The sequence below is a fragment of the Dryobates pubescens genome, chromosome 20, assembly GCF_014839835.1.
Source record: "Dryobates pubescens isolate bDryPub1 chromosome 20, bDryPub1.pri, whole genome shotgun sequence".
NCBI lineage: Eukaryota > Metazoa > Chordata > Aves > Piciformes > Picidae > Dryobates > Dryobates pubescens.
This window is the reverse complement of record NC_071631.1, coordinates 16,792,787-16,816,308: the sequence shown is the minus strand read 5'-3', so window position 1 is coordinate 16,816,308 and position 23,522 is coordinate 16,792,787. Positions and strand designations below refer to the sequence as shown.

The 23,522-nt window shown below is 51.4% G+C and overlaps 1 protein-coding gene across 1 annotated transcript in view; it reads right to left on the bottom strand.

The window, feature by feature from the left end:
• Positions 1–23,522, bottom strand: part of UBE2O (ubiquitin conjugating enzyme E2 O) — a 71,501-nt gene that overhangs the window by 13,624 nt on the left and 34,355 nt on the right. The window contains exons 2-9 of the mRNA XM_054170703.1: positions 19,152–19,211; positions 12,090–12,200; positions 11,042–11,139; positions 8,909–8,972; positions 6,466–6,609; positions 5,704–5,813; positions 4,392–4,542; positions 3,138–3,643 (exon numbers count right to left, since the gene is read on the bottom strand). Coding sequence (XP_054026678.1) covers positions 3,138–3,643; positions 4,392–4,542; positions 5,704–5,813; positions 6,466–6,609; positions 8,909–8,972; positions 11,042–11,139; positions 12,090–12,200; positions 19,152–19,211 — 1,244 coding nt within the window. The remainder of the gene's footprint in view (positions 1–3,137; positions 3,644–4,391; positions 4,543–5,703; positions 5,814–6,465; positions 6,610–8,908; positions 8,973–11,041; positions 11,140–12,089; positions 12,201–19,151; positions 19,212–23,522) is intronic.

Here is a 23,522-nt window from a genome sequence, read left to right as displayed (position 1 = left end):
GCTTGAGCACAACCAGAACGCGATGCTGCCGGCGCTGAGGATCGAGGCGGATCTCAGGTCACTGATGTTCGTCGCTCCGTGTCAGCTGGGGAGGAAGTCAGGGAACCTCATTCAGCCCCAGTAGCAGCAGTTGGGCAGCAGGCTTGGCTGGCAGGTTCCACATCACTGCAACGTGACACTGCTGCATGTCTACCCTGCAGGAGGGCTTACTTTCTTGTGAGCTGATGCTCAACTCAGTTTTGTTCCTTGTAGAGCAAGTCACATCTACTAGCACTCACTTTCTAGCCCTGGCAGAAGCATGACAGGTTCTTCAAATACTATGAGACTTAAGAGCTTCCTCAGCCAAGCACCTTCTAGCCTGGCAGCTCTGAGGAAGCTTTGAAGCTAGGAGAATGGGTTTGGAAAGGAAAGATAAAGCAGCACCCATCTCAGTCCTTCCTGAAAGGCAAAAAACCCCCAAAAGGGAATAAATGCACTGGATGTGGGTAAAGCATGGAGGATTGTGTCTGAAGGAAAGAAGTCTCTCTCCCAGCTGTCCAAACACACACATGTGTGCCTCTGCAGCTCAGGAATGAGATCCAAACGTGCAACAATGGACCCCACACTGCTTATTCTGCTGGGGAGCTTGACAGAGTCACTTGAAGAGAGAAGTTGCTTGGGGGCAGGAGGAACAGAGCTGCAGTGTGGCTGGACAGGCTTTTCTGAGGAGTCCTCCACCATTTTCATGTCTCCTACAGCACAGAACAAATGGAATGCCATGCTGATTTTAGATGTTGTCTCTCTTTTGCTGGCCAAGCCTTCCAGACATAAACACAAGTGCTGCATTCATGTTGGTTTCAAGTCAAACTACAAAGAGGAGACAAGAGGCAAGTACAACTGCCCCCCTCCAGCAGGGCTTTTGTGAACATCAGACTAATTTTGAAGCAGAAAGAATATGAAGCTTCTAGCAGGGCCAGCACTCAACAGCAGAAATCATCAGAGAAAAGAAATCTGTCATAGGTCAATAGGATGAGCAGAGGGCTGATCATGAGGACAGACTGAGAGTTGGGGTTGTTCAGTCTGGAGAAGAGAAGGCTCTGAGGAGACCTTATTGTGGCCTTCCAGGATCTGAAGGGGGCCTACAAGAAAGCTGGGGAGGGACTTTTGAGGGTGTCAGGGAGTGATAGGACTGGGGGGGATGAAGCAAAACTAGAAGTGGGTAGATTCAGACTGGATGTCAGGAAGAAGTTCTTCCCCATGAGGGTGGTGAGACACTGGCACAGGTTGCCCAGGGAGGTGGTGGAAGCCTCACCCCTGGAGGTTTTTGCAGCCAGGCTGGATGTGGCTGTGGGCAACCTGCTGTAGTGTGAGGTGTCCATGCCCACGGCAGGAGGGTTGGAACTGGATGACCTTTGAGTTCCCCTCCAACCCTAACAATTCTATCATTCTAAGTGTGGTGGGTGACATTCAGCAGATGGTTCCAGGGGGGAAGGAGGGACCTGTGCAGGCTGAGGATAGGAAAGCAGAAAGGCAGCCCAGGCAAGGAAATGATACTGTCCTGCCTGCAGTGCAGTTTATGCTGCTTCACAAACAAGCAGCACAACCTGGCATGAGTAAAAACCCCTCTATGCCCTCACTAAGCAATGACCAGAGGTCTCTGTGCCGCCTGGAGAGCTGCAGCAGGTCAGTAAACGATGGCAAAGCCACAGACTGAGCTGGCCCCCTGCAGTCAGAGATGCCTGTGAGCTGACACATCAGATCTGGTGACTAACTGCAGCAAGCCCTTCCACTTTGCATTTCCCAGCAGTGCTGGCAGCACACCTACTGATGGTCTCACCAGCTTCATCTGAATATTCAAACAGTGAAGAGCCCTCACACTGAGCTGTGACCAGCTGCCACATATGCCCTCTAAAGTATCAGCTGGGCTTCCATATTCTGTGCTGAAAAAGTCTCCATTTCTTATTCTCTGTGGCCTGGCCATCTCTGCAAAGTGTCCCACAGCATTTCATCTCTGCATTTCCCTCTACAGTGCTGCCCAGATCCAGCACAGGAATCAGTGTGGTCACAGGGATGTCTCCCCACTGCCCTGCATGGTGCAGAAAGCCAGCAGGTTCACCAAACCAAACCTTCAGCGAGGCAGAGGCACACAGCAGGGGAGTGAGAAGTGCAGAGTGAACTCCCAGGAGCTTTATCTCACACTCCCATTTTTATTTCACTTGAACACTGCTCTGCTGAGGTCTGTGACCTTCAAATCCAATTTCTCCAAACCCCCAAGGACTAAAGGAAGAGCTCTCTCCTTACAGACAGGCAAAATGTGAATGAAGTTCATGGCATTCTCAAGCTCCTGCATGCCTTGAATCCTGCTAATGTCACTTGTCTGGGAGGATTCTCTCATTTTCTTGCACTGCTTCATTTTGATGTAGGCTCTGCATACAACTAAGCAGGGAAGGCAGAAGATAGGCTAGCCAGTTGCCAGATGTCTCTGCATCCTCTGAGAACAGTTTAAACATTCTCAAATCAGGTAAAAGCTGCTGAGATCCAGTTTTATCTGGAAATGGGCAGACACAAGCAATGCTCCCTCCCCCCAGCCACTCAAATCAATTCCTAAGGCTCTTAAGGGCACTTTGTTTGCTAAAAAAAACCCCCAATAAAAAGCATATTGCTGGCTAAAGCTGCAGACAGGAGATCACTGCAGCACAAACCCCTGCCAGCACAGCCCTCTGTGCTGGTCTGGAGACAGCTTGCTGAGGAGAAGCTGTCCCTTCCTGCCAGCACGCTCTACCCTCAGCCCTTCAGCAGAGGACGCCAGGGAGGTAACCAATTAGTGTCATGTTTAAGCTGCACGATCTTCATTCACCTGTCTCTGCAAACAGAGCCCAGTGCAGCACAGATACCCTGGCCATGCCCTGAGGCCCAGCAGAAATAGCAGAGCATCAGTGTCACACCACGTGGCCCGCTGGAGCAGAAGCTGGCCTGAGCCCAAGCTGATTTCTCTCGGGCCACCGCACAAGGGAGTCGCCGCTGCCCGCCACCCGGCCCCGTCCTGGCAACGAGGGACAGCACACCCTCCACCCCAGCTCAGGATGATGGTCACACACCTGAGAAGCTTGATGAGGGAGATTTTGGGGAGAACTTTTGGCTTTGGGGAGCCAGCTCACCTGTCTCCTGGCTTAAACTCTCGTGAAATCTTGGTCTTCTTCTTCTTGTGCTTCCGCTTCAGGTTCTTGATGGACAGAGGGATGCTCTTCTTGCGGCCGGCGCCGCTGCCGCTCTGGGAGGAGGCAGTGGAGCTAGCAGAAGAGGTGACAGAGCTTGTGTCATCAGTGTCATCAGCTGCCTCATCGTCAGCATCTTGCTCCATGGACTGGAGCCGGTAGTCGGCCGAGCCTTCGTCTTTCAGCAGGAAGGGAGGCGGCTGCTGCTGTCGCGCCGCTGCCGCCTCTTTCTCCTTGCCCGATTCCTCGGGCTGCTCCTCCTTCCTCTCCACAGGGCTTGGGGCACTGGTGGAAGAATCATCCAGCTCACACTTTGATCCAGGCTTGAGCTCTTCTGACTTTTGGTCAGCAGCTGCAGCAGACTCTTTGTCGGGGGCTTCGGCGGTACCCTGAGACTCCGGGGAGCAGGACATGATCTTCACTATCTGCTTCTTCAGCAGCCTCCTCACCTAGCAAAGCAGATTGGGGTCACACAATGTCTGTACCCTCAGCAGGCTGCCAGCCCCCCAGCTTTGTCCACAGAGGAAAACAGCCCCCCCCCAGAGCCCTGTCCATCCCACCTGCACCAGAGCACTCTGTAAACCAGCATCTCACCGCTGCTCTGCTCAGGAGCAGCGCCAGACCAGCCCAAGGAATTGGAGCCTGGCTCCTTCAGGCTGTTCTGAGCTTTGTTATGGAAGGTCACAAGGGGCTGCAGAACTTAATGTGTGTAACAGACACAGCTCTGCAGGGAGGTCACCATCCACACTGAGGATATCCTGTTGTGCTGGGAACACTGCTGCTCTACAGCCAGCATGGAGGATCCATAGTGTGACTCATTTGGCCTAGGAGGCAGAGACTGCAGCGAGGACTTCACCAAACAGCTCAGCTCCATGAGAAACCTGAGGTGATGCTAATGAAAATGATGTGTCCAACAGTCCTGGCTGTCAGAGCACGCCAGCTCTGACACAGCTGACCCCTGCAAGGTGACACCTCTCTGCTCAAGGTCCTGCTCATGTTCTCATGGCATTAGCTGCATGCTTCACCCAGTGCAGGCAGACTGCTGCCCAAGGTGACTTGGCTGCTGGCAGCAACAAGCCATTACTCCAGGAGTCACATTTCAGACCACATGACTACCAGGAAGATTCTGCTTGAAAAGCCACAGTGACCAGAAACAGTTAGAGAAGTCAATGCCTCCCTCAACCCCTTCAAGCTCACCTTTTTGGCAACTGACCCTTCACCCAGGACACAGTTCCTCTCAGGGCATTCACAGGTGATTTTTGCAGGTTCCACTTTGTCTGGGAACACATAGAGGCACCTCTCCCCAAGCTGCCTTTGGGCATGGTCAAAGCACCCCAGACGCTTCACCCTGGTGGAAGAGGAAGGCAGCCATGAGCAAAGGGCTAAAGCAGTAATGGAACCTTATCAATCATCTTATCAATAGCCAAAGGGCAACTGCCAAACTTGTCAGTAGTGTCCTGCAATAGCTCCAGAGGCAATGGGTACAAACTAACACAGGAAGCTCCACCTCAACATAAGGAAAACCCAGGAGGTTCCATCTGAACATGAAGACCAACTTCTTTGTTGTGAGGGTGCTGGAGCCCTGGAGCAGGCTGCCCAGAGAGGTTGTCAAGTCTCCTCCTCTGGAGAGATTCCAAACCCATCTGGGACATTTTGATCCTGGGCAACCTTGCTTTAGCAGGAAGGTTGAACTAGAGCTCCCTTCCAGCCCCCAACACGCTGGGATTCTGTGGCTAGGGCCTTCACAAGGCTGGCCTGACTTCATGTCCATGGCACTTCTCCTGGGGTGGCAGAAGCTGACACCACACCAAATCTTTTCCAGGCACACCATTCTAAAGGAGGAATGGGAATGTCACCAGGGACTGGGTGGGGACACAAAGGGTTTTGGTGGGACACCAGTCACTCCTCTCCCTCCAGCTCCCCTCCCAGAGACAACTGCCAAGAGACTTTTGCAGCTGGCATTGTTGGGTTTCTTTTGCTGTCATCTGCAAGCTCCTCTTTTCTGGCTTCCTTATGAACTCCAGGCAGGAGCCAGACTGCATTGTGCTATGCTCAGCTGACTTCTCCTGCAGGGCTGTCCAGCCCACTGTTGCAGCTGCAGCCTGCAGAGGGCACCAGATGCTCCTTCAGCACCAACCTGGGTCCAGAGCAGAACACCGCAGGAGCTGCCCACTGCACGCAGCTCAGATCTGCTGCCTGCTCCAGACACATGCAGAAGGACAAGGCAAGAAGCGAGCTGCAGCCAGATGTGGCTTTCCTCGATGCACTTGTCAGCTGCAGAGTACTTGGAGAGGGTGGGTGGGATGCCAGCCCCTGTGCTGGTAACTCAGGTGTCTGCTAAACTATTTTTTCCCATTTTGGAAGCTCTGGGCTATACACAGACATACCCCAAGGAGAAAAACCCACTGGGAACAGCAGTGTTGTGTCCAATTAGTTGGCAGACGTGTCACCCACAGTCTGTGCAGGCCCTGGGTGCTGGGACTCAAAAAGGCTTCTCAGCTGATCTCACCTGGACAGGTTCTCCTGGCTGATTACGGAGGGAGGAGGGCTCACACTGTCAGTACCTCCAGGACAGAAGCTTTTAGTGATCCAAGTAACCTTCAGTTCTACCACTTGTACCTACAATGGAAAGAAAGGGAAAGCAATTTCATTTTCCAGGAGCCTTCCTAGATCAGAAGCTAGGATCCAAACAGCCACACAGAGGAAAGCTGCAAACCTGCTGCTATCATTTCAGATGGCCAAGTGCAGCTTCACCACATCCAGGACCCCTAGAGGGCTCCCATAGCATGGCTCCTGGCAACACTGAGAGCTTCTACAGATTGGCTTCCAGAAAGATGACATCTGCCTTGGGAAGGAAGCTATGGTACCTCCAGAGCAGTGGCCCCAGGTCACAGAGACATGCTAATAGACTTGGGAGCTGCTGCCTCTTTCAGCAAAGGGTCAGGCATGTCTCCCCCTTTTTGGATAGCATGGAATGTGAAGTTCCAATAGAAAAGGTGCTTCTACTACCCTCACTATCAGCAGAACTGGCCCCTAAGTGTACTGGCAGGAGACCACCTTAAAGGCTGCCAGCAGGGTCCCTTGGGAGGAAAAGCCAATCCTGCTCTGAGGTCCTGTCAGTTCACAAGGAGCAATTTGTCACCTCAGAAGAACACAGCCACAGTGCATTTGCTCTTGGAAGGTTACCATGGCAAGCTGACTCTGCTCCAAAACGCCAGCTAGGGACTGCTCTGTGCAGAAGGTGGCCTTGTGTCAGCTCCTCAGGCCTTACCTCTTCCACCACCACTCTGAACTTGCTCTTTGTGCTCAGCACAGGCTTCACACCCGACAGCCACTGCACACTCGAGAAGACTTTAGAAGGCCCAATGAGGACTTGCCCAGGATAAAAGCCATATGAATCATCAAAGAAGAGACCCTGTTGGGGGAAAGGAAGGAGAAATAAGTAAGCCATCAGAAAGGACTCTTGCTCTTAAGATTCCAGTATTTCTCTTCCCTCATTCATCATCAGGTAAAATTTGCAAGGGGCCCATCTCCTAAAGCTCATTCCTCTCCTGAAGCTGCCCAGCAGTTCCTATAGCAACCTGCTCTGTCACACATCCAAATGGGACTGTGACTCAGTGGGGGAGAAGCAAAGGTAAGCACCAAGCAACACAAGATGGGTAATTCCCTACAAATAGTCCCAGGAACAAGGCAGCCAAGGTGGGCTGAGTGTCCTGGGCAAAGACATCCGTCTCTTGCCCATGCTCTAATTCAGGCACCTACAACTTTCAGAGCCAGAGGATGCCTGCTTTTGCTCCTCTGCTCCTCAGATGAAGTCTGGCAGCATTACTCATGCCTTAGGTGGATTAGTGAGTGTGACAGTTCTTTGAAAACAAAGCAGGATGGTAAACACAACAACTGCTCTCGTGGAGCTCTTCCCACTGACAGCCAGAGCGACTTGATGAGCTGAAGATCTGGAACGCGGGGGCGGACAGAGCAGTTTAGGGTAGGTAAAACCCTGAGCACAAAACTGAATCAAGTCTTGCAATTTGTCAGAAAGGATAAGAGCAGTGTGACAAGATCTAAGTCAGGGAAGTATCTGTCACACAGCAATTCTGTGTAGGGGATCAAGAGTAGCACCAGAGACAAGTCGTGTTCCAGACCAAGCCGCAGAGCTCCAGAGGGCTACACACGCTTTGAAGGCAACCATGACTCAAAACAAGGGATCATTAAATTGAGTAACTAAAAGCTGGATGCTGTTACATCCATTCAGCACGGGGAAAAGCAACTGCACAACCCCAAAGAGCAGAGACTAAGAGCCTGGAGAGTATCTAGCGAGGGACCACTCCTGTTCTGTTCAGAAGCAGAAAACCAGAACAGCACAGCCCTAACAAACTGATACTCCATTTACTCTTCAAAAAACACAGGCACCAAATTTTAACAGATGTGCAGTTTTAGATCAAAGGGGACCTTTGCTTTCAAAGCTGGGAAGGAAAAGGGCTGAGTGTGCTGCTGGTTTCTAAGAACTACACACCCCCCTCAGTCGACTCCCAGTAACGCTGCCAGAGCGCAGCGAGGCCCTGCTGCTGCTCTTTGGAAGAGCCAGGAAGCTGCCACCAGCCTCTGAGGGTGAGAGGTTAGATGCCATCAGCATCACACTGCTTCACCCCAAAAGCTAACAGAATTGTGTGATTTGGAAAGTGGTGGCATAGGAGGTAATTGTGCCCCTGTACTGGTTGGGCCACACCTTGAGTCCTGTGTCCAGTTCTGGGCTCATCAGTTTAAGAAGGACATTGAGAGACTTGAATGTGTCCAGAGAAGGGCAACAAGGCTGGGGAGAGGTCTGGAGCACAGCCCTGTGAGGAGAGGCTGAGGGAGCTGGGGTTGCTTAGCCTGGAGAAGAGGAGGCTCAGGGGAGACCTCCTTGCTCTCTACAACTATCTGAAAGCCTGGCTGTAGCCAGGTGGGGGTTGGTCTCTTCTCCCAGGCAACCAGCACCAGAACAAGAGGACACAGTCTCAAGCTGTGCCAGGGGAGGTTTAGGTTGGAGGTGAGGAGAAAGTTCTTCCCAGAAAGAGTAATTGGCCACTGGAATGTGCTGCCCAGGGAGGTGGTGGAGTCCCTGTCCCTGGAGGTGCTCAAAAAAGGCTTGGCTGTGGCACTTGGAGCCATGGTTTAGCTGTCAGAAGGTGTTAGGTATTAGGTAAGAGGTTAGATGTGATGATCTCTGAGGTCTCTTCCAACCTGGCTGATTCTATGATTCTGTCTCCACTGAGAGAATGTGATGGACCAGAACAAGAGAAAATGTTTTACATGATGTGGAAAGGTGCTTTGAGCAGAACACCTTTGAATCCAAGTGCCCTTTTCTAGAAGGGGAATGATTCTGAAAGCATTAAATGGTGTAAGAGCCTTTTCAAGCACATACAGATATAATGAGCAGTGAACTGCCATCAGCCATCTGATGCATGTTCTGCCAGTTGTTTGCAGGGCAAGCAGTTGGATTCACTAATTGCAGCACCTCCTCCAAACCAGCTCATTACCAACAGTGCCTTGAAGCCACATCCTGTTAGACTCGCTTCAAGGGAAGACCTGGTGAAGTGGTTTGCAGTTTAATTGTTAGGATTAATAAGTGCTAGGATTAATGAGTGTTGCCTTCTCTCTCCCTGCTAGACAAAAAAAATCCCCTTACAAGATGAAGTGGATCAAAGACACTCCCAGGACAAGCAGAAGCTCACCGAGTCACTGACGTGAGGACAAACATCATAGAGCTTGGCTCCATCTTCTGTGCTCATAGAACACCTGGAAAACAGACAGGAGACATGGATGCATTTCCACAGCCACCCAACCCAAAAGCCAACAGCATCAAATTAACTGATGCTGTCTTGAGTGGCTCTGTCCACATGGCCAGCAATGTATCACAGGTTGCATCGGGTTGGAAGGGACCCTCAAAGGTCATCTGAAGTGAGCAGGGACAGCTCCAACTAGGTCAGGCCACCCAGGGCCACACTGAGCTTTTATCATCCAGAGCAAGACTGGCTAAAAACCTGCTGTAAAAGCACAGCCTGGTACCTAAAGGTTGCAATCAGCATGTAGAAATCCTTGAGTACTGCATCCAGTTCTGGAGCCTCTATTACAGGAAGGATCTGGAGGTGCTGGAGTGTGTCCAGAGAAGGGCCAGGAGGATGAGCAAGAGGGCTGCAGCTGCTTTGGAGACAGACTGAGGGAGTTGGGGCTGTTCTGTCTGGAGAAGAGAAGGCTGTGAGGAGACCTTATTGTGGCCTTCCAGGATCTGAAGGGGGCTACAAGAATGCTGGGGAGGGACTTCTCAGGGTGTCAGGGAGTGATAGGACTGGGGGGGATGGAGCAAAACTAGAAATGGGGAGATTCAGATTGGATGTTAGGAAGAAGTTCTTCCCCATGAGGGTGGTGAGAGACTGGCACAGGTTGCCCAGGGAGGTGGTGGAAGCCTCATGCCTGGAGGTTTCTGCATCCAGGCTGGATGTGGCTGTGAGCAACCTGCTCTAGTGTGAGGTATCCCTGCCCATGGCAGGGGGGTTGAACTGGATGACCTTTGAGTTGCCTTCCAACCCTGTCAATTCTGTGATTAAGTAATGTGCAGGGTGCTGGGCAAGACTGGTTTGCTGCAAGGCCCCATTTATTATGCACACTGCTGCTGGAACTTCAAGGCTAGTTGAGTCTACTTGCTTCACTAGCAGTTTCACATCCAGAGGGAGTTCTGGTAGGATTTCAAATGATTCATTAGGGGAGAGTTTGAAAATGGTTACCTCATCTTCCATAGCTGTGCATCAACTGCTAACAGACACCAAGCAAGGTTTGAAACTGCAGGCAATACAGATAGAGAAGTGGAGCTGTTTTTGACTCCCAACTGAAGACAGGCAGTAAGAGCCTTCCAGACTGGGGTAACTGAGTGCTACAGGACTCAGCAGCACAGATGCATCCACCAATCTTCCTTGCTTGCTTCTCTTAAAAGACTCAGAGCTGGCTGCAGGATTGTGGCTTTGTTTTGGGATTCCCCCCCAACATCAATGTCAACACTCAATTGACAACACAGATGGGATATTCCCCAGCTGCCAGGCCCAGAAGCCTCTCTTGGCCTCCACTGGTTCCTTCCTTCCCTTGCATCAGTTAAAAAAAGGGGGAAAAAAAAGGTTTGTTGGACAAGACAGGCTCAGTGAGAGAGTGAATGCAGAGAATTCACAAGGGTTTAGCTCACAGCTAACTGCCTGACATGAACAAGGAACAGAATCAGATCCTTCTGCTGGCTTGGAAAAAAATAAAGCAAGCCAGCATTTCTTTCAGTCTCTCTGGTTAAATGTCTCTCTGGAGGTGGAACTTTGGATTATGTCTGCATTAAAAAAAGCAGCATTCCTAATACAGCTGGCAAATAACAGTGAGAAAACAAAGCTGCTCAGTCCTGGGCTGCTTTTTCAGCTTTGATAAAATCCACTAGCCTGCAAGTTTCTACACTTTCTCAGACCTTTAAGGTAAGGCCTTTCCCTACATCTCAGGGAAGTCAGTCAGGATCTCCTACTGGGAAAAGGTCTGGAATAGCAATCTGCCTTAAGCAGCTCCTTTTGCAGAGGAGAAGCACAGTTTGAAGGCCAATGTGCTTTGGTTCAGGAGCACTGATCTGATGGGACTGATAAAAACGGTCACCAGCAGCTTCTCCAGAAGGTGACCAACCAACCTCAGTGTTCTCAGGGAAGGATGTATCCTTGCTGTACATCCAAAGGTAATGCAAGCAGGTTACATCAGTGTGTGACTGAAGCTCAGCCTGTTTCTAGCTCTCCTAAAGCAGGCCAGGATTCTGAAAGGCAAGCAGGGCAGCCTTCTGCAGAAAGAAGTACCTGGCTCCATTGGAAAGCTTGAGGATGACCTGGTTCTTCAAATCATAGACCTTGCCCAGCCAGCAGTCATAGGCTATGTAGTCACCATACATGAAAGGCTATGAAGAAAACAGGAGAGAAAAACCTTGTAAGTATCATCAGCCCCTGTACTCCGAGCCATCGAGGAAGTCCTCACACCATGCAGACTAGAGAGCTGTCTCAAAGGGACCTGGCAGCAACTGCTGATCTCCCTGTAAACAGGAATTAAATAGCACTGAAGACTGCCTGACAAGCAGCCCACAGCCTGCATTCTCCAGTTACACAGCTCAGGCTCTCTCTGGGAATTCCCCCCCCCCCAGATCTTCAGGCATGCTGCCCTGCTCAGGAGCTGCTCTGCCAAGCAGAGGCACCCTCACACTTGGCTTCAGTTGATATTAACAATTAATTTCTATCACTGAGACTGAATTTCCAGCCCAGAGAAGCTTGCATCTCACTGCCTCTCCACAGGCTGTTTCCTGAGAGGGGTGGGTTGTGACATTTCCCCCCCCCCCCACTTCACTCCCAAATTATCTTTTTCTCAGAGGAAAAAAGGATGATGAAATCCTAGTCCCTGGTGGTCTCTGGCAATCACTCCCCCACTCAAACTGGGAGAACCAGTTTCAGATCATTCCAGCTCAACAGAAAGATGCTCAACTCATCTCAGCACTTTCCCAGCCTGTGTAAGCAGTAATGATACTGCAGCTCCAACACTCGGTGCCACTGGGCTGCCCCAACCAGGCTGTCCCCCCCAGCCCATCCTCAGCACAGTCCTCCTCACACTGCAATCTCAACCCAGCCTTTCAAGTCAATTTGGACTCAGCAATGTGATCAGAAGCACACAACAGATGGGCAGATGAGGCAATGCTACATCATCCTCTTCCAGGGAGGCTGCTGGTGGTGAGTTTAAAATAAACCCAAACTGCAGATGCATCTAAGCACAACATGGATGCTCCCCCCTTGGGTCTGCTACCTGAAGTACAGCAGCGCCCTCCAAACCACCAAGCCAAGTGCATTTTGGCTGTGCTCTCACCCAGATATGTTGCAGGTCTTTGCTGTTGACAGGGTAGAGGATGCAGTTGGTTCCCACCAGCTTCACAGCACACTCTATGTTGACATCAATCACAGTTCCACATTGGCTGTCCTGAAAAGACAAAAGAGAAGAAGGGTTTGCTACTCAGGGCAGGTTCCACACACATTGATGTGCAGAGGCAAGCTTTCAAGGCTAAACCCCCACTGCCCCTTCAGACTTTTGTTCTGAAGAGCCATTTCATAGAATCACACAATTGTTAGGGCTGGGAGGGACCTCAAGGAGCAGCCAGTTCCAACCCCCCTGCCATGGGACACCTCACACTGGATCAGGTTGCTCAGAGCCACATCCAGCCTGGGATGAGACGATCCTGGGGCCACACAAAAGAGCAGATCACTCTTAAAGAGCTGAAGTGTTTCCTTCCCACCTAAAATCTGCTGGTAAAGCCTCAGCCCAGAGACTCCTGCAGCTGGGCAAATCAGATCACTCTCTATCAGATGTTTAGTATTTCCTGCCTTGAAAACCTTCCTCCTTGCTCTATTCAACTGAGCAGAGCTCTGCAGACCCTCAAGACCATGCTGCAGGTACTGCCTTAAGTCACCCAAGGCAGGGGGAGGTCCCCAACCCCAGAACAAAAGCAAAGCTCTTGGAAGCTGCCTGTGATGCTTGATTCTGCAGGACACTATCAATCAGTGCTGCCACACTTCTGGGCAGATTGGAAGGTTTCAAGGCAGATAATGTGCAGTTGGCCCACTGATGAGATAGCTGTCATTATCTCCCTCACTTCTGCAGCAAAGTTTGAATGATTTTCCTGTGTGTCCCCAGGAAAACAGCTCATGCTGTCAAGAGCCTTCTGGGGCCACTTTGGCAGGGAGCACACAGTGTGCATGTTGCTCACACATATGGTGGAGGCCTGCAAGGAAGGGCTGCTAACCCAAACACTGTCAAGTGTGACAGCTGCCCTGGCCTCCTGACAGCTGGGACAATCAATACTCTGATTCATTGAAGACCACAAGTCCATCAGAAAAGCTGACTGAGGGCCAGCATGACACATGCCCTGGGATCAGCAACTTCTGAAGCAGTCCTTATCTCAAACATCAAGGTCTCTGCTCCAGCAGGACTTGAGCACAACACTTAGAGGGTTTCTGCCCTCTGAGAGGTGGATTTGTTTGCTCAGCCCACTTACAAACATGCTGTTCTTCCCACCAGGCTAAGTATTTATCCAAGGCTTTCACTCAGCCCTGGGCAGCTCTTCTGGGACTTGAGGGGTTTTTGCTGGGGCTCACCTCATCCAATCTCCTCCTGGGGACTCTTTCCAGACATCCACAGCCCAGGGTAATTCCTGGACAGACTGCTCAGCCTGTTTGCCTGGCTTGCTTTGCACCTGCCTGCTGCATGGCAGGGAGGTTGGATCCAGCCATCTCCAGAGGTCCCTTCCAACCCCTCCCATTCTGTGATTCCTCACATCACACAACCACTGCCCTGCAGGCCCCCACCTCCCAAGGAGGCAGTGATGAGGAATATCAGTCCTGCTCCACATCCTGCCCATGCAGAGCTGTGTCAGCATGGCCAGGAGGGCTGGAAGAGCTGGGCTGGAGAGCACAAAGCAGTAGGGGCTCCAGCTGCTCCATACAGAAGCATAGAACCCACTGGGCTGGAAGGGACCTCTAGAGGTCTTCTAGTCCAAGCCCTGTGCAGTGAGCAGGGACATCCCCAACTAGATCAGGTTGCTCAGAGCCCCAGCAAACCTGACCTTGAACGTCTCCAGAGACTGGGAATTGCCACCTCCCTGGGCAACCTGTTCCAGTGTCTCACCACCCTGATGGTAAAGAACTTCCTCCTAATGTCCAATCTAAATCTCCCCTGCTCTAGATTCAAACCAGTGTCCCTTGTCCTGGTGCTACAAGCCCTTGGGAACAGCCCCTCCCTGGCCTTCCTAGAGGCCCCTTTCAGGTACTGGAAGGTCACTATTACATCTCTCTAGAGCCTTCTCTTCTCCAAGCTGAACAACCCCAACTCTCTCAGCTTGTCTTCACAGAAGAGGTGCTCCAGCAGTCTGATCATCTCTGTGGCCTCCTCTGGACCCTCTCCATACATACAGAACACTCCCATTTCTTTCCAGAAAGACTGGGAAGCAAAAGGAGCCTTTTACCCAGCTCTAGCTCCATCATGCAGACAGCATCAGGCTGCCAGGAAGGAGCCCAGCAGAGCTGTGCTGGATCTCTCACCTGAGAAGGGTTTGCCAGAACTACCCCAGCTCCACAACAGCTGCTGCCAGCATGACTCAAGCCATCAGCTGAGCAAGACCTGCTCAGACATGGCACCTGCTCAACAAACCCACAGCTCTGCAGGCCACTGCACAGCCACTGATTCTTGCTTCTCCTCCAAATTAAGCTAAATTAAGCATGCCCAGCCCATCCTCTGTCCATGCTTTGCAGTTCTGGCCCTGTGGTTTAGATTGCTTAGTAGGCAGAACCAAAAAAAAACCACCCCTCAAGAAACAAATTCCTTCCCCTACACTGAGCATTTCAGCACTCATTTCTCCTTTATCAGCAGCCAACACAACAGCAGCTCTGAGACATGAGCTGATCCAACACCTGTGGGTTCTGTGGATCATCTTGTCTCTGGACCTAAACCCTCTCTTCTGCTGATGGGGGAAGAATAACAAGTAATATAACTAGGACTGGGGTGCCTGAGGTACACCAGCACCCCCTGCCCATTCTCTAAGTGAAGGTTTCCCCATGGAGAGGGGGCCTGCACCAACCCTCCCAGCCCAACTCCCATCTAACACACAGCTGGGTGCCACTAGGCATGGGCAGGAGCACCACATTTAGTTCAGCTTGGTTCTCCATCCAGCTGCTGAATACTTGAGTAAGCACAGAGCATCATCTGTGGTTAAGGAAGCAGAGATCAACCCTGTGAACAGCCCCAGAAGCTCCTGGGCTGTCGAGCTGCAGCTCTTCTCCTTCATCTGCCACCAAACCCTTGTTTATTATGAGTTTCCTTGGTTGTCACATGAAACATCAGCTTGCCACAGGGGAAGCAGACCTGCAGGCTGAGGGGTTCTGCTGAATCACTCCATGAGATTACAGCAGGCTCAGCAGAGCAGTCCTGGAGTGGGAAGTCGCCAACGCGTCTTGTCTGCCAGGGCAGCTCTGCAGCCAGAGCACAGCTCCCCAGCAGCCTGCTCAGCCACAGCTGTCCTGCTCATTGGATGCTCCTGCTGAAGAAGGGACCAGATGACATGAGCTGATGTTTCACAGCTGTGTCACAGCAATCAGTTCCCATCAAGCCCAACAGCAGAACTGGAGAAGGGAGGTGACTGATCTTCATTAGAAGGGTTGACGGGTTCAAGCCCCACTCACACTAGACTGGGGCTCCCTAGATGATTTTCCTGCTGCTTCTGGTACCCTATGTCTTCACAAGAAGATACTGGGTATTTAGGCAGTGAATGGACTGAGAAGCAACTGTCCTGCCCCATCAGGGCCAAGGCTCTAAGCAGACCAGCAAACTCCCATCTGAGAGAACAGCAGCTCAGCAAGCACAGGCTTGAGCCTCACATCTTCCACCTCCCATTCTTCTCTTTCCTAACAAAGGGATCTCTGCACCACCTTCTTATTCCTTTATTTAAGCAGCAACACAGCCCAGCACCCTTTGAAGCAACCCAGTCCAGGTGTTTGATGGATTAGAGACCAGCTTCTAATCTTTCCCCTAAATTAGCATATCCACCTGGCAAAATGAACTCTGCCACTTCCACTGCCTCTCATCCAGCTGGCTTAGGCTTCCAGGCCCAAGTGCACTCAGAAAATGAGCTCATTTTATGCATTACCCCCTGAAGCAGCCTTTCCCCACACGCAGTGCTGGATGAGAAGCACATGAACTTGAGTCAGCTCTCTTCTCTTGAGGAACAGAGGACTGAGTCCTTCTCCTTCAAGGTTAAAAACAAGCCCTAAGAGAGCGTGGTGAATACAGAGCGAGTTCCACACCTTGTGCCTTTGCCAGGCCAACTGGTGCAGGGCAGCCATCCCACAGCCTGGATCTGGCAGGCTGGCACTTGCAGATCTTCTATTTTAAATGCTCTTGCAATTTTTGGAATCTGATTGACAGGCAAAGGGTTTTCTTTGGGAGAGAGGGGAGTTACTGTTTCATTTACCACTGACATTCAAATCAGACTGGAGGGGAAGGTGAAGTGTGAGGGCTTCAGCTTTGCTATGCTTTTGAACAGAGATCAGATGAAATTATACCCTCAGCACTCCACCAATTAAACCAAAGTTACCAGCCACTGGTACAAATGGGCAAGCACAGTTCAGTGTTTACACAGGCAGAGAGTAAATGAGTGTGCAGGCCAACTGCTGGGTAATCTATCCACTGATACATGTGCAGCAAGCCAGGGAAGCCAATTTCTGCTCAGGATGGGTATGGAAATTGCAAACAAAAGCAGCACACCTATGGTTGCCAAGAGGAGAGCAGCTGGCTGTCCTGAAAGCATAGAACAACTTGAAGAAGCACTGGAGAACAAAGAGTTGAGAGGCAGGACTCAGAGCATCCCTCTGAGCCAGAAGGATACACTACAGAATCCAGCTGTGCCAGGTAGAGCAGCATGAAGCGCTGATAGCTCCAGTTGCTAGCTGCTCAGTGTGGTGGATTGAAACACTTCCATGAAGCTGCAGCAGCTTCAGTGAGAGAGGTTGACTCCTAATTTCCATTTCAAACCAGTGAATTTCTTCAGAGAAGTGTTTTGGTGGAGCATTGTGCAAATTGCCCTCCAAGTTGTGCTTCTCTTTGGGACACTCTGTGCAAATGGGGTGACTTTGCTCTTGTTATATTTGATAAAAGGAAGGTTTGAATGAAGGAAAAAAAGCTCCAAACAAAACACCACCCCCCAAAAAAAACCAACCCCAACCCAACCAACAAACCAACCCAAACCAAACAACCCTCAAATAAAGAACAAACCCCTCAAAAAAAACCAAACCAAACAACAAAAACCAAACCAAACAACCCTCAAAAAACCCCAACCCAAGCAACAAAAACCAAACCCAAACCACCCTCAAGAAAGAGCAAACCCCTCAAAAAACCCCAAACCAAACAACCCTCCAAAAAACCAACCCTCCCCTCCCACTCCACCAAAACAAAGAGCCCTCAATCAAAACCTCTCCTGTGGTGACAGGCTGAGAGACTTGGGGTTGTTCAACTTGGAGAAGAGCAGGCTCTGGGGAGACCTTAGAGCAGCCTCCCAGCACCTGAAGGGGGCTACAGGAGAGCTGGGGAGAGACTTTTTACAAGGTCTTGTGGTGCTAGGATGAGAGGGAATGGCTTGAAGCTGTAAGAGGGGAGATTTAGGCTGGGGATTAGGGAAGAAATTCTTTCCAGTGAGGCTGCTGAGACACTGGCACAGGTTGCCCAGGGAGGTGGTGGATGCCCCCTCCCTGGAGGTGTCCAGGGTCAGGCTAGATGAGGCTTTGAGCAACTTGCTCTAGTGGAAGGTGACCCTGCCCATGGCAGGGGGGTTGGAACTAGATGATCTTTGGGGTCCCTTCCAACCCAAACCACTCTGTGATTCTGTGAAAACACCCAAACCAAATACCCCCCCACCACAACCCAACAACAAAAAACCCCCATCAAAACCAACCCCCCCCCCCCCCAAACCAACCAACCCCCCCCCAAAAAAAACCCCAACCAAAAAACCACCACCAAACCCAAAAGGCCAAACCAACCAACCAAAACCCCCTCAGCAAACCCAAACCAAAACACCCAGGGCAGAGAATGGCCTTCCCCAGCCCTGCAGCAGGCTGCACACCATGTGGTGCAAGCGCAGCAGCCTGTGGCCAGCTGCCTGCTTCATCACAGCCTTGGTAGCCACATGGCTGGAAGCGAGTCAAGGGAAGCTACAGGCGTGCACATGGCAGGCCAGATGGCTTGGGGTTAGAGGTTAGGCATGAGCAGCAGCAAGGAATTGCCAGCCCAGCTAAGCTCCTGAAGAGACCACATCTCACGCTGTAACCTGCACTGAATGGTGTTCCCGGTGTGCCCTACACGAGCACCAAGGCCACACACCTCTGGTGAGCACAAATGCTGCACAGCTACAGTGCTGACTAGCACCAGGATCCAGCAGCAGTATCCACAAAGAGTAAAGGTTAAGAGAGCTGGGGCTGCTCAGCCTGCAGAAGAGAAGGCTCTGGGGAGACCTTAGAGCAGCTTTCCAGCACCTGAAAAGGGCTAACAAGAAAGCTGGGAAGGACTTTTTACATGGGGTGGTTGTGATAGGATGAGAGAGAATGGATTGAAACTTGAGGAGGACAGATTTAGACTGGATATCAGGAAGAAACTCTTTCCAGTGAGGGTGGTGAGACAGTGGAGCAGGTTGCCCAGGGTGGTCATGGATGCCTCCTCCCTGGAGGTGTTCAAAGCTAGGTTGGATGAGGCCTTGCCCAAGCTGGGCTAGAGGGAGGTGTCCCTGCCCATGGCAGGGGATTTGGAACTGGATGACCTTCAGTGTTCCTTCCAACCCAAACCAGTCTATAAATCTATGATGACCGTGGGCTGCTGACCTAACTGCATGAGATGCTTCAGCAGGCTTGGGATTTGCTGTACTTCTGGGAGAAACTGCACAGGGTGGTGCTCACTGTAGATTGAGAGGGCTCCCCTGAAAATACGTCCTCCAAGCCCTTTACCCAAAGCACACCCAAAGGCATGCAGCAATGCGATCTGCCTTCGCTTCAGCTTCCCCATTAGGCCCAGGAGAGCACATCCACATTCCCCACATCTCAGAATAGATTCAATGTGTAGCTTAGAAGATGGCAGGACAGAGCAGCTTCTTGTCTCATTACCTGACATTATCAGGCTTGCTTGTTCAGAAGACCTTTGCAGATATGAAACAGTAGAGAGGCAGCCCTATCAGCATTTCATTTTCAAAGGATGCAGCCAGATCTATCAAACACTAAAAATAGCTCAGTGCTCAAAGCATTACTGCTCAGCTCCATTCAGGCAATTTGGCAAGGCTCAGAAATCCATGCAGCAGGCAACACAATCAAACAGGGACAAAGGAGAACAAAAAGCAGCACTTACACTGGAGCTCATGTGTCTGACCACATCTCGAGGGACCACAGAGCGATCTTCAAGCTTCAGCTGAGGGGAGAGAGAGAGAGACAGACAGAATTTAGTGACCTCAGATGATGCTCAGGCAGAAAGAGCACAGCAAATACAAATGCACTGCACCCCAATCTTCCAGAGGGAGAAGGTGTTCAGCAGAGGATGCTGAGGCACTTCCACGAGCAGAGTTGAGTCCCTGAGCACATCCACAAAACGCAGTTGACAGATCTGAACCACGGCAACTGGGCGACCCATCTGTGAATGTGCTCTAAGTCAGCAGACATCAAAGACAGTGCAGACATTCTGACTCCTTCACCACTCCCAAGGCTCTTCCTCCTCTTCCTCCATCTGCATCACACACCTTTTGCTACCCACATCCAGACTATGCAGCAGAGAAGACAGAGGAAGCAGCACATCACCACCGTTCTGTGTCTCATCCTGCACGCTTTTCACTCAAGAGATCCCCAAATAGCTGTGGAAATCCTGTTTGGCCTGGAACATTTTAAGCAAGGCACTGTACAGTGGGAAGTCTGAGTGGGAGGGGGAACTGGTGCCCAATTTGCTGCAACAAGCATTTGCCTTGGGGGTAAAAAAAGAGGAGAAGAAGTGGCTGCAAGTGCACTCAGTAGCCCTCAGGGCCACGCAGGTCACACAAGACATTAATAAGGACATGGATAAAGTGAAAGCTCTGCCCATGCTCCAGCTTCTGCTTGTTGGCAAAGAACTAGTGCTGCCAGCATCAGATGGGGCTGGACCATCACTCCCTGTTTCACAGTAGTTCCCAAGAGAGCTGTGGGCACCAGGAACCGTTGCTGGAACAAGGAGGTATCACCTGATCAATCTCCAGGGATTACTGCTCAGTTAAGCAAAGGATGTCCTTCAGCAAGCTCTTTGGGTGATCTCAAGGCTGCTTGCAGCCTGCTTCACCAACAAGCTCAATACCCTAAAGCACAGTTGCCATCAAATACACCAACACCAAAATGCTACAGGAGGGATCATGTCCTAAGCACAGCAGCAAGGAAGCCACGAGCCTGAACTCCCATGCCAGGCTTGCCCAGCCTCACTCAGGTAAGGTTTCCTTCTGCTGAACAGGGAGAAGCCTCAGCCACGTTCCTGGTCAAGAACATGTTTGTGTTGGTACATCCCTGAGCCCTGCAAACACACTAATGACACACCACACTAATGACACACCTCTTGTGAGCACAGCATCAGGGACAGAGCCACTTTCACATCTCCCTTTCAGCATCCACCTCTCCACGCCTGCTGCGTTCGCTGCTTTCCTTTGTCAATCCCAGCCCCAAACCCAGGGTGCTCTGTCAGCAGCTCAACCCTGGCCTCCAGCCCTCTTCACTAAATTAACCATAAATCTGTAGCCCAAGGACAGGAGCTGGACTCAAACCCAAGTACCTGAGTATTTATTGCCCTCTTGATGGTGTGTTTCAGTAAGAGAGGAGGAGAGCCAGCCAGCTAGGCTTTCAAACCCAGCTTCTGGAGTCACAGCTCCACCAGAGAGGCCGTGGGAGGCTTCAGGTTTCCCAATCTCCAGCCTGTGGAATTGTTTTCATTGCCTCCTACATCCCACTGGGGTAACACAGATGGACATCAATTTTTATGCAGCTTCCTCCAGTTCTTTTGTTAAAGCAAGCAGTGCACAGCCAGCCTCTCTCAGCATCCAGAACTGGGCAGCAACCTTCCCCTTCCAGTAAGTGCTCACACATGAGCAGCAGTTGGGGTATTTTAACTGGAGTTCTCTTGCTGCAGAGCTCCAAGTGTATGATGATAGCTTCCTTTCAACGTGCATTAGGCCAATTCCACCTGACACACAGTGTTTAAATTGCTGCATTATGTTTCACCATACCACTCCAGCCTGCATTAAATGGGATCTGAAGAAGCCAAGGGTGGTTCAGTGCTACCTGGCAACAGCAAGATTTTCCTGTTAGTCAGACCTGGTAAATCACAGAAGTTGTCAGTGAGTGGCTCTCCCATTCTGTGAGCCTTCCTGAGCAAAACAAGCACACAAATTCCTCCCAAAGCAAGGCATAAAACTTTCTCTGCAGGGGGATTCCATGTAACCTGTTCTCAGTATTTTTTAAAGGCAGCAGCACAACTATTTCCAGCTCCATGTGCCAGCCCCACCTGTCCCTGTTGCTAGGATGAGCATGCAGAGGAGTGGGCAGAATGCCAGCACCAGCAATAAATACTCAGCAGGTCTGTCATCACACAAAAGACTGTCAAGCCCCAGAAGCAGCCCGACCAGAGGAAGCCAGAGTGGCTGCTGATGAACACAGGACACAGCCATTCCTCCTCCTCCTCCTCCTCTCTGTGATGTGGGTCAGCCCCCTCCCTCAGCAGGGAGGGAGCTCAATGTTGGAGAAGCACTTTCAAAGCTCAGCTGCTGTATGCCAACATGGATTTAGGAAGGGCAGGTCCTGCCTCTCCAACCTGATCTCCTTCTATGATCAGGTGACTGCCTGGTGGACGTGGGCAGGCTGTGGATGTGGTCTACCTGGACTTCAGCAAGGTCTTTGATACCTTCCTCCACAGCAAACTCCTGGCCAAGCTGTCAGCTTGTGGCCTGGATGGGAGCACACTGTGTTGGGTTAGGAACTGGCTGGAGGGCCGAGCCCAGAGAGTGGTGGTGAATGGTGCCACAGCCAGCTGGCAGCCAGGCACCAGTGGCGTCCCCCAGGGATCAGTGCTGGGCCCCATCCTCTTTAACATCTTCATTGATGATCTGGATGAGGGCATTGAGTCAGTCATCAGCAAGTTTGCAGATGACACCAAATTAGGAGCAGATGTTGGTCAGTTAGAGGGTAGAAAGGCTCTGCAGAGGGACTTCAACCGACTGGACAGATGGGCAGAGGCCAACAGGATGGCATTCAACAAGTCCAAGTGCCAGGGGCTGCACTTTGGCCACGGCAACCCCATGCAGAGCTACAGGCTGGGGTCAGAGTGGCTGAGAGCTGCCAGAGAGGGACCTGGGGGTGCTGATTGACACCCGCCTAAATATGAGCCAGCAGTGTGCCCAGGTGGCCAAGAGGGCCAATGGCATCCTGGCCTGCATTAGGAATAGTGTGGCCAGCAGGAGCAGGGAAGTCATTGTGCCCCTGGACTCTGCATTGGTTGGGCCACACCTTGAGTCCTGTGTCCAGTTCTGGGCCCCTCAGTTTAGGAAGGACATCGAGACACTTGAATGTGTCCAGAGAAGGGCAACGAGGCTGGGGAGAGGCCTTGAGCACAGCCCTGTGAGGAGAGGCTGAGGGAGCTGGGGCTGCTTAGCCTGGAGAAGAGGAGGCTCAGGGGAGACCTCAGTGCTCTCTACAACTACCTGAAGGGAGGTTGTAGCCAGGAGGGGGTTGGTCTCTTCTCCCAGGCAACCAGCACCAGAACAAGAGGACACAGTCTCAAGCTGTGCCAGGGGAGGTTTAGGCTGGAGGTGAGGAGAAAGTTCTTCACTGAGAGAGTTGTTAGCCATTGGGATGTGCTGCCCAGGGAGGTGGTGGAGTCCCCATCCCTGGAGGTGTTCAAGAGGGGACTGGACGTGGCACTTGGTGCCATGGTCTAGTTGTGAGGTCTGTGGTGACAGGTTGGACTCGGTGATCTTTGAGGGTTTTTTTGGTTGTCTTGGTTGGCTTTTAGTTAAGAGCAGCAGCTGGGAGATATGTCTGTGTCAGTGAACTGGATCCTCACTTCAGCAAAGCCCTTTAGCAGTGAGGTGGAAGCAGCCTTGGGCAGGGGGGTGTTGAACACGAACTGCTTAACCTCTCAACTCCCTAAAGCAAGTGGGAGACAAGGGGCCAGTTCTGCCCCCCAACAGCTACCTCTGACAAGGGACCAAAACCCAGAGCAATTCATTTTGGTGGTCTGGACTGGCCACCGGGGCCAAGAATTGGGGCAGGTAAATAAGCAGCAATCACTTCTGAGGGCTTAGCGGTGCTCATGGAGGTGGGAAGGCAGAGAGCAGAGCTGGCAGCAGCCAGCCCAAGTCAGCATCTCCCAATTGTGTTGATGTATTTTTAACTCTAAGCTCTGCTTATGCACCCAGACTTCACCAGCAGTGCTGAAATCATCTCAACACAAGCTGGTTTTATTTAGATCCAAATGAGGTGCCTAAACCAGCAACTCAGCTGTCCAAATAGAGCATGGAGACAGATGACAAAGGGTTCAGAACTGCAAAGACCCAGAAGATCAGAAGCCAAGCCATTTTCCCCTCTCATTTCACTATCAACACATTCCCAGTGGCACCACATAGAAAGCTCTCTTCCCCTGCAAGCCTTTGGTTCCATTGCCCATATTGCACTGCATGTGAGCTGTCTGAGAGAGCAGGAGCAGAGAGCACAAAGCAGC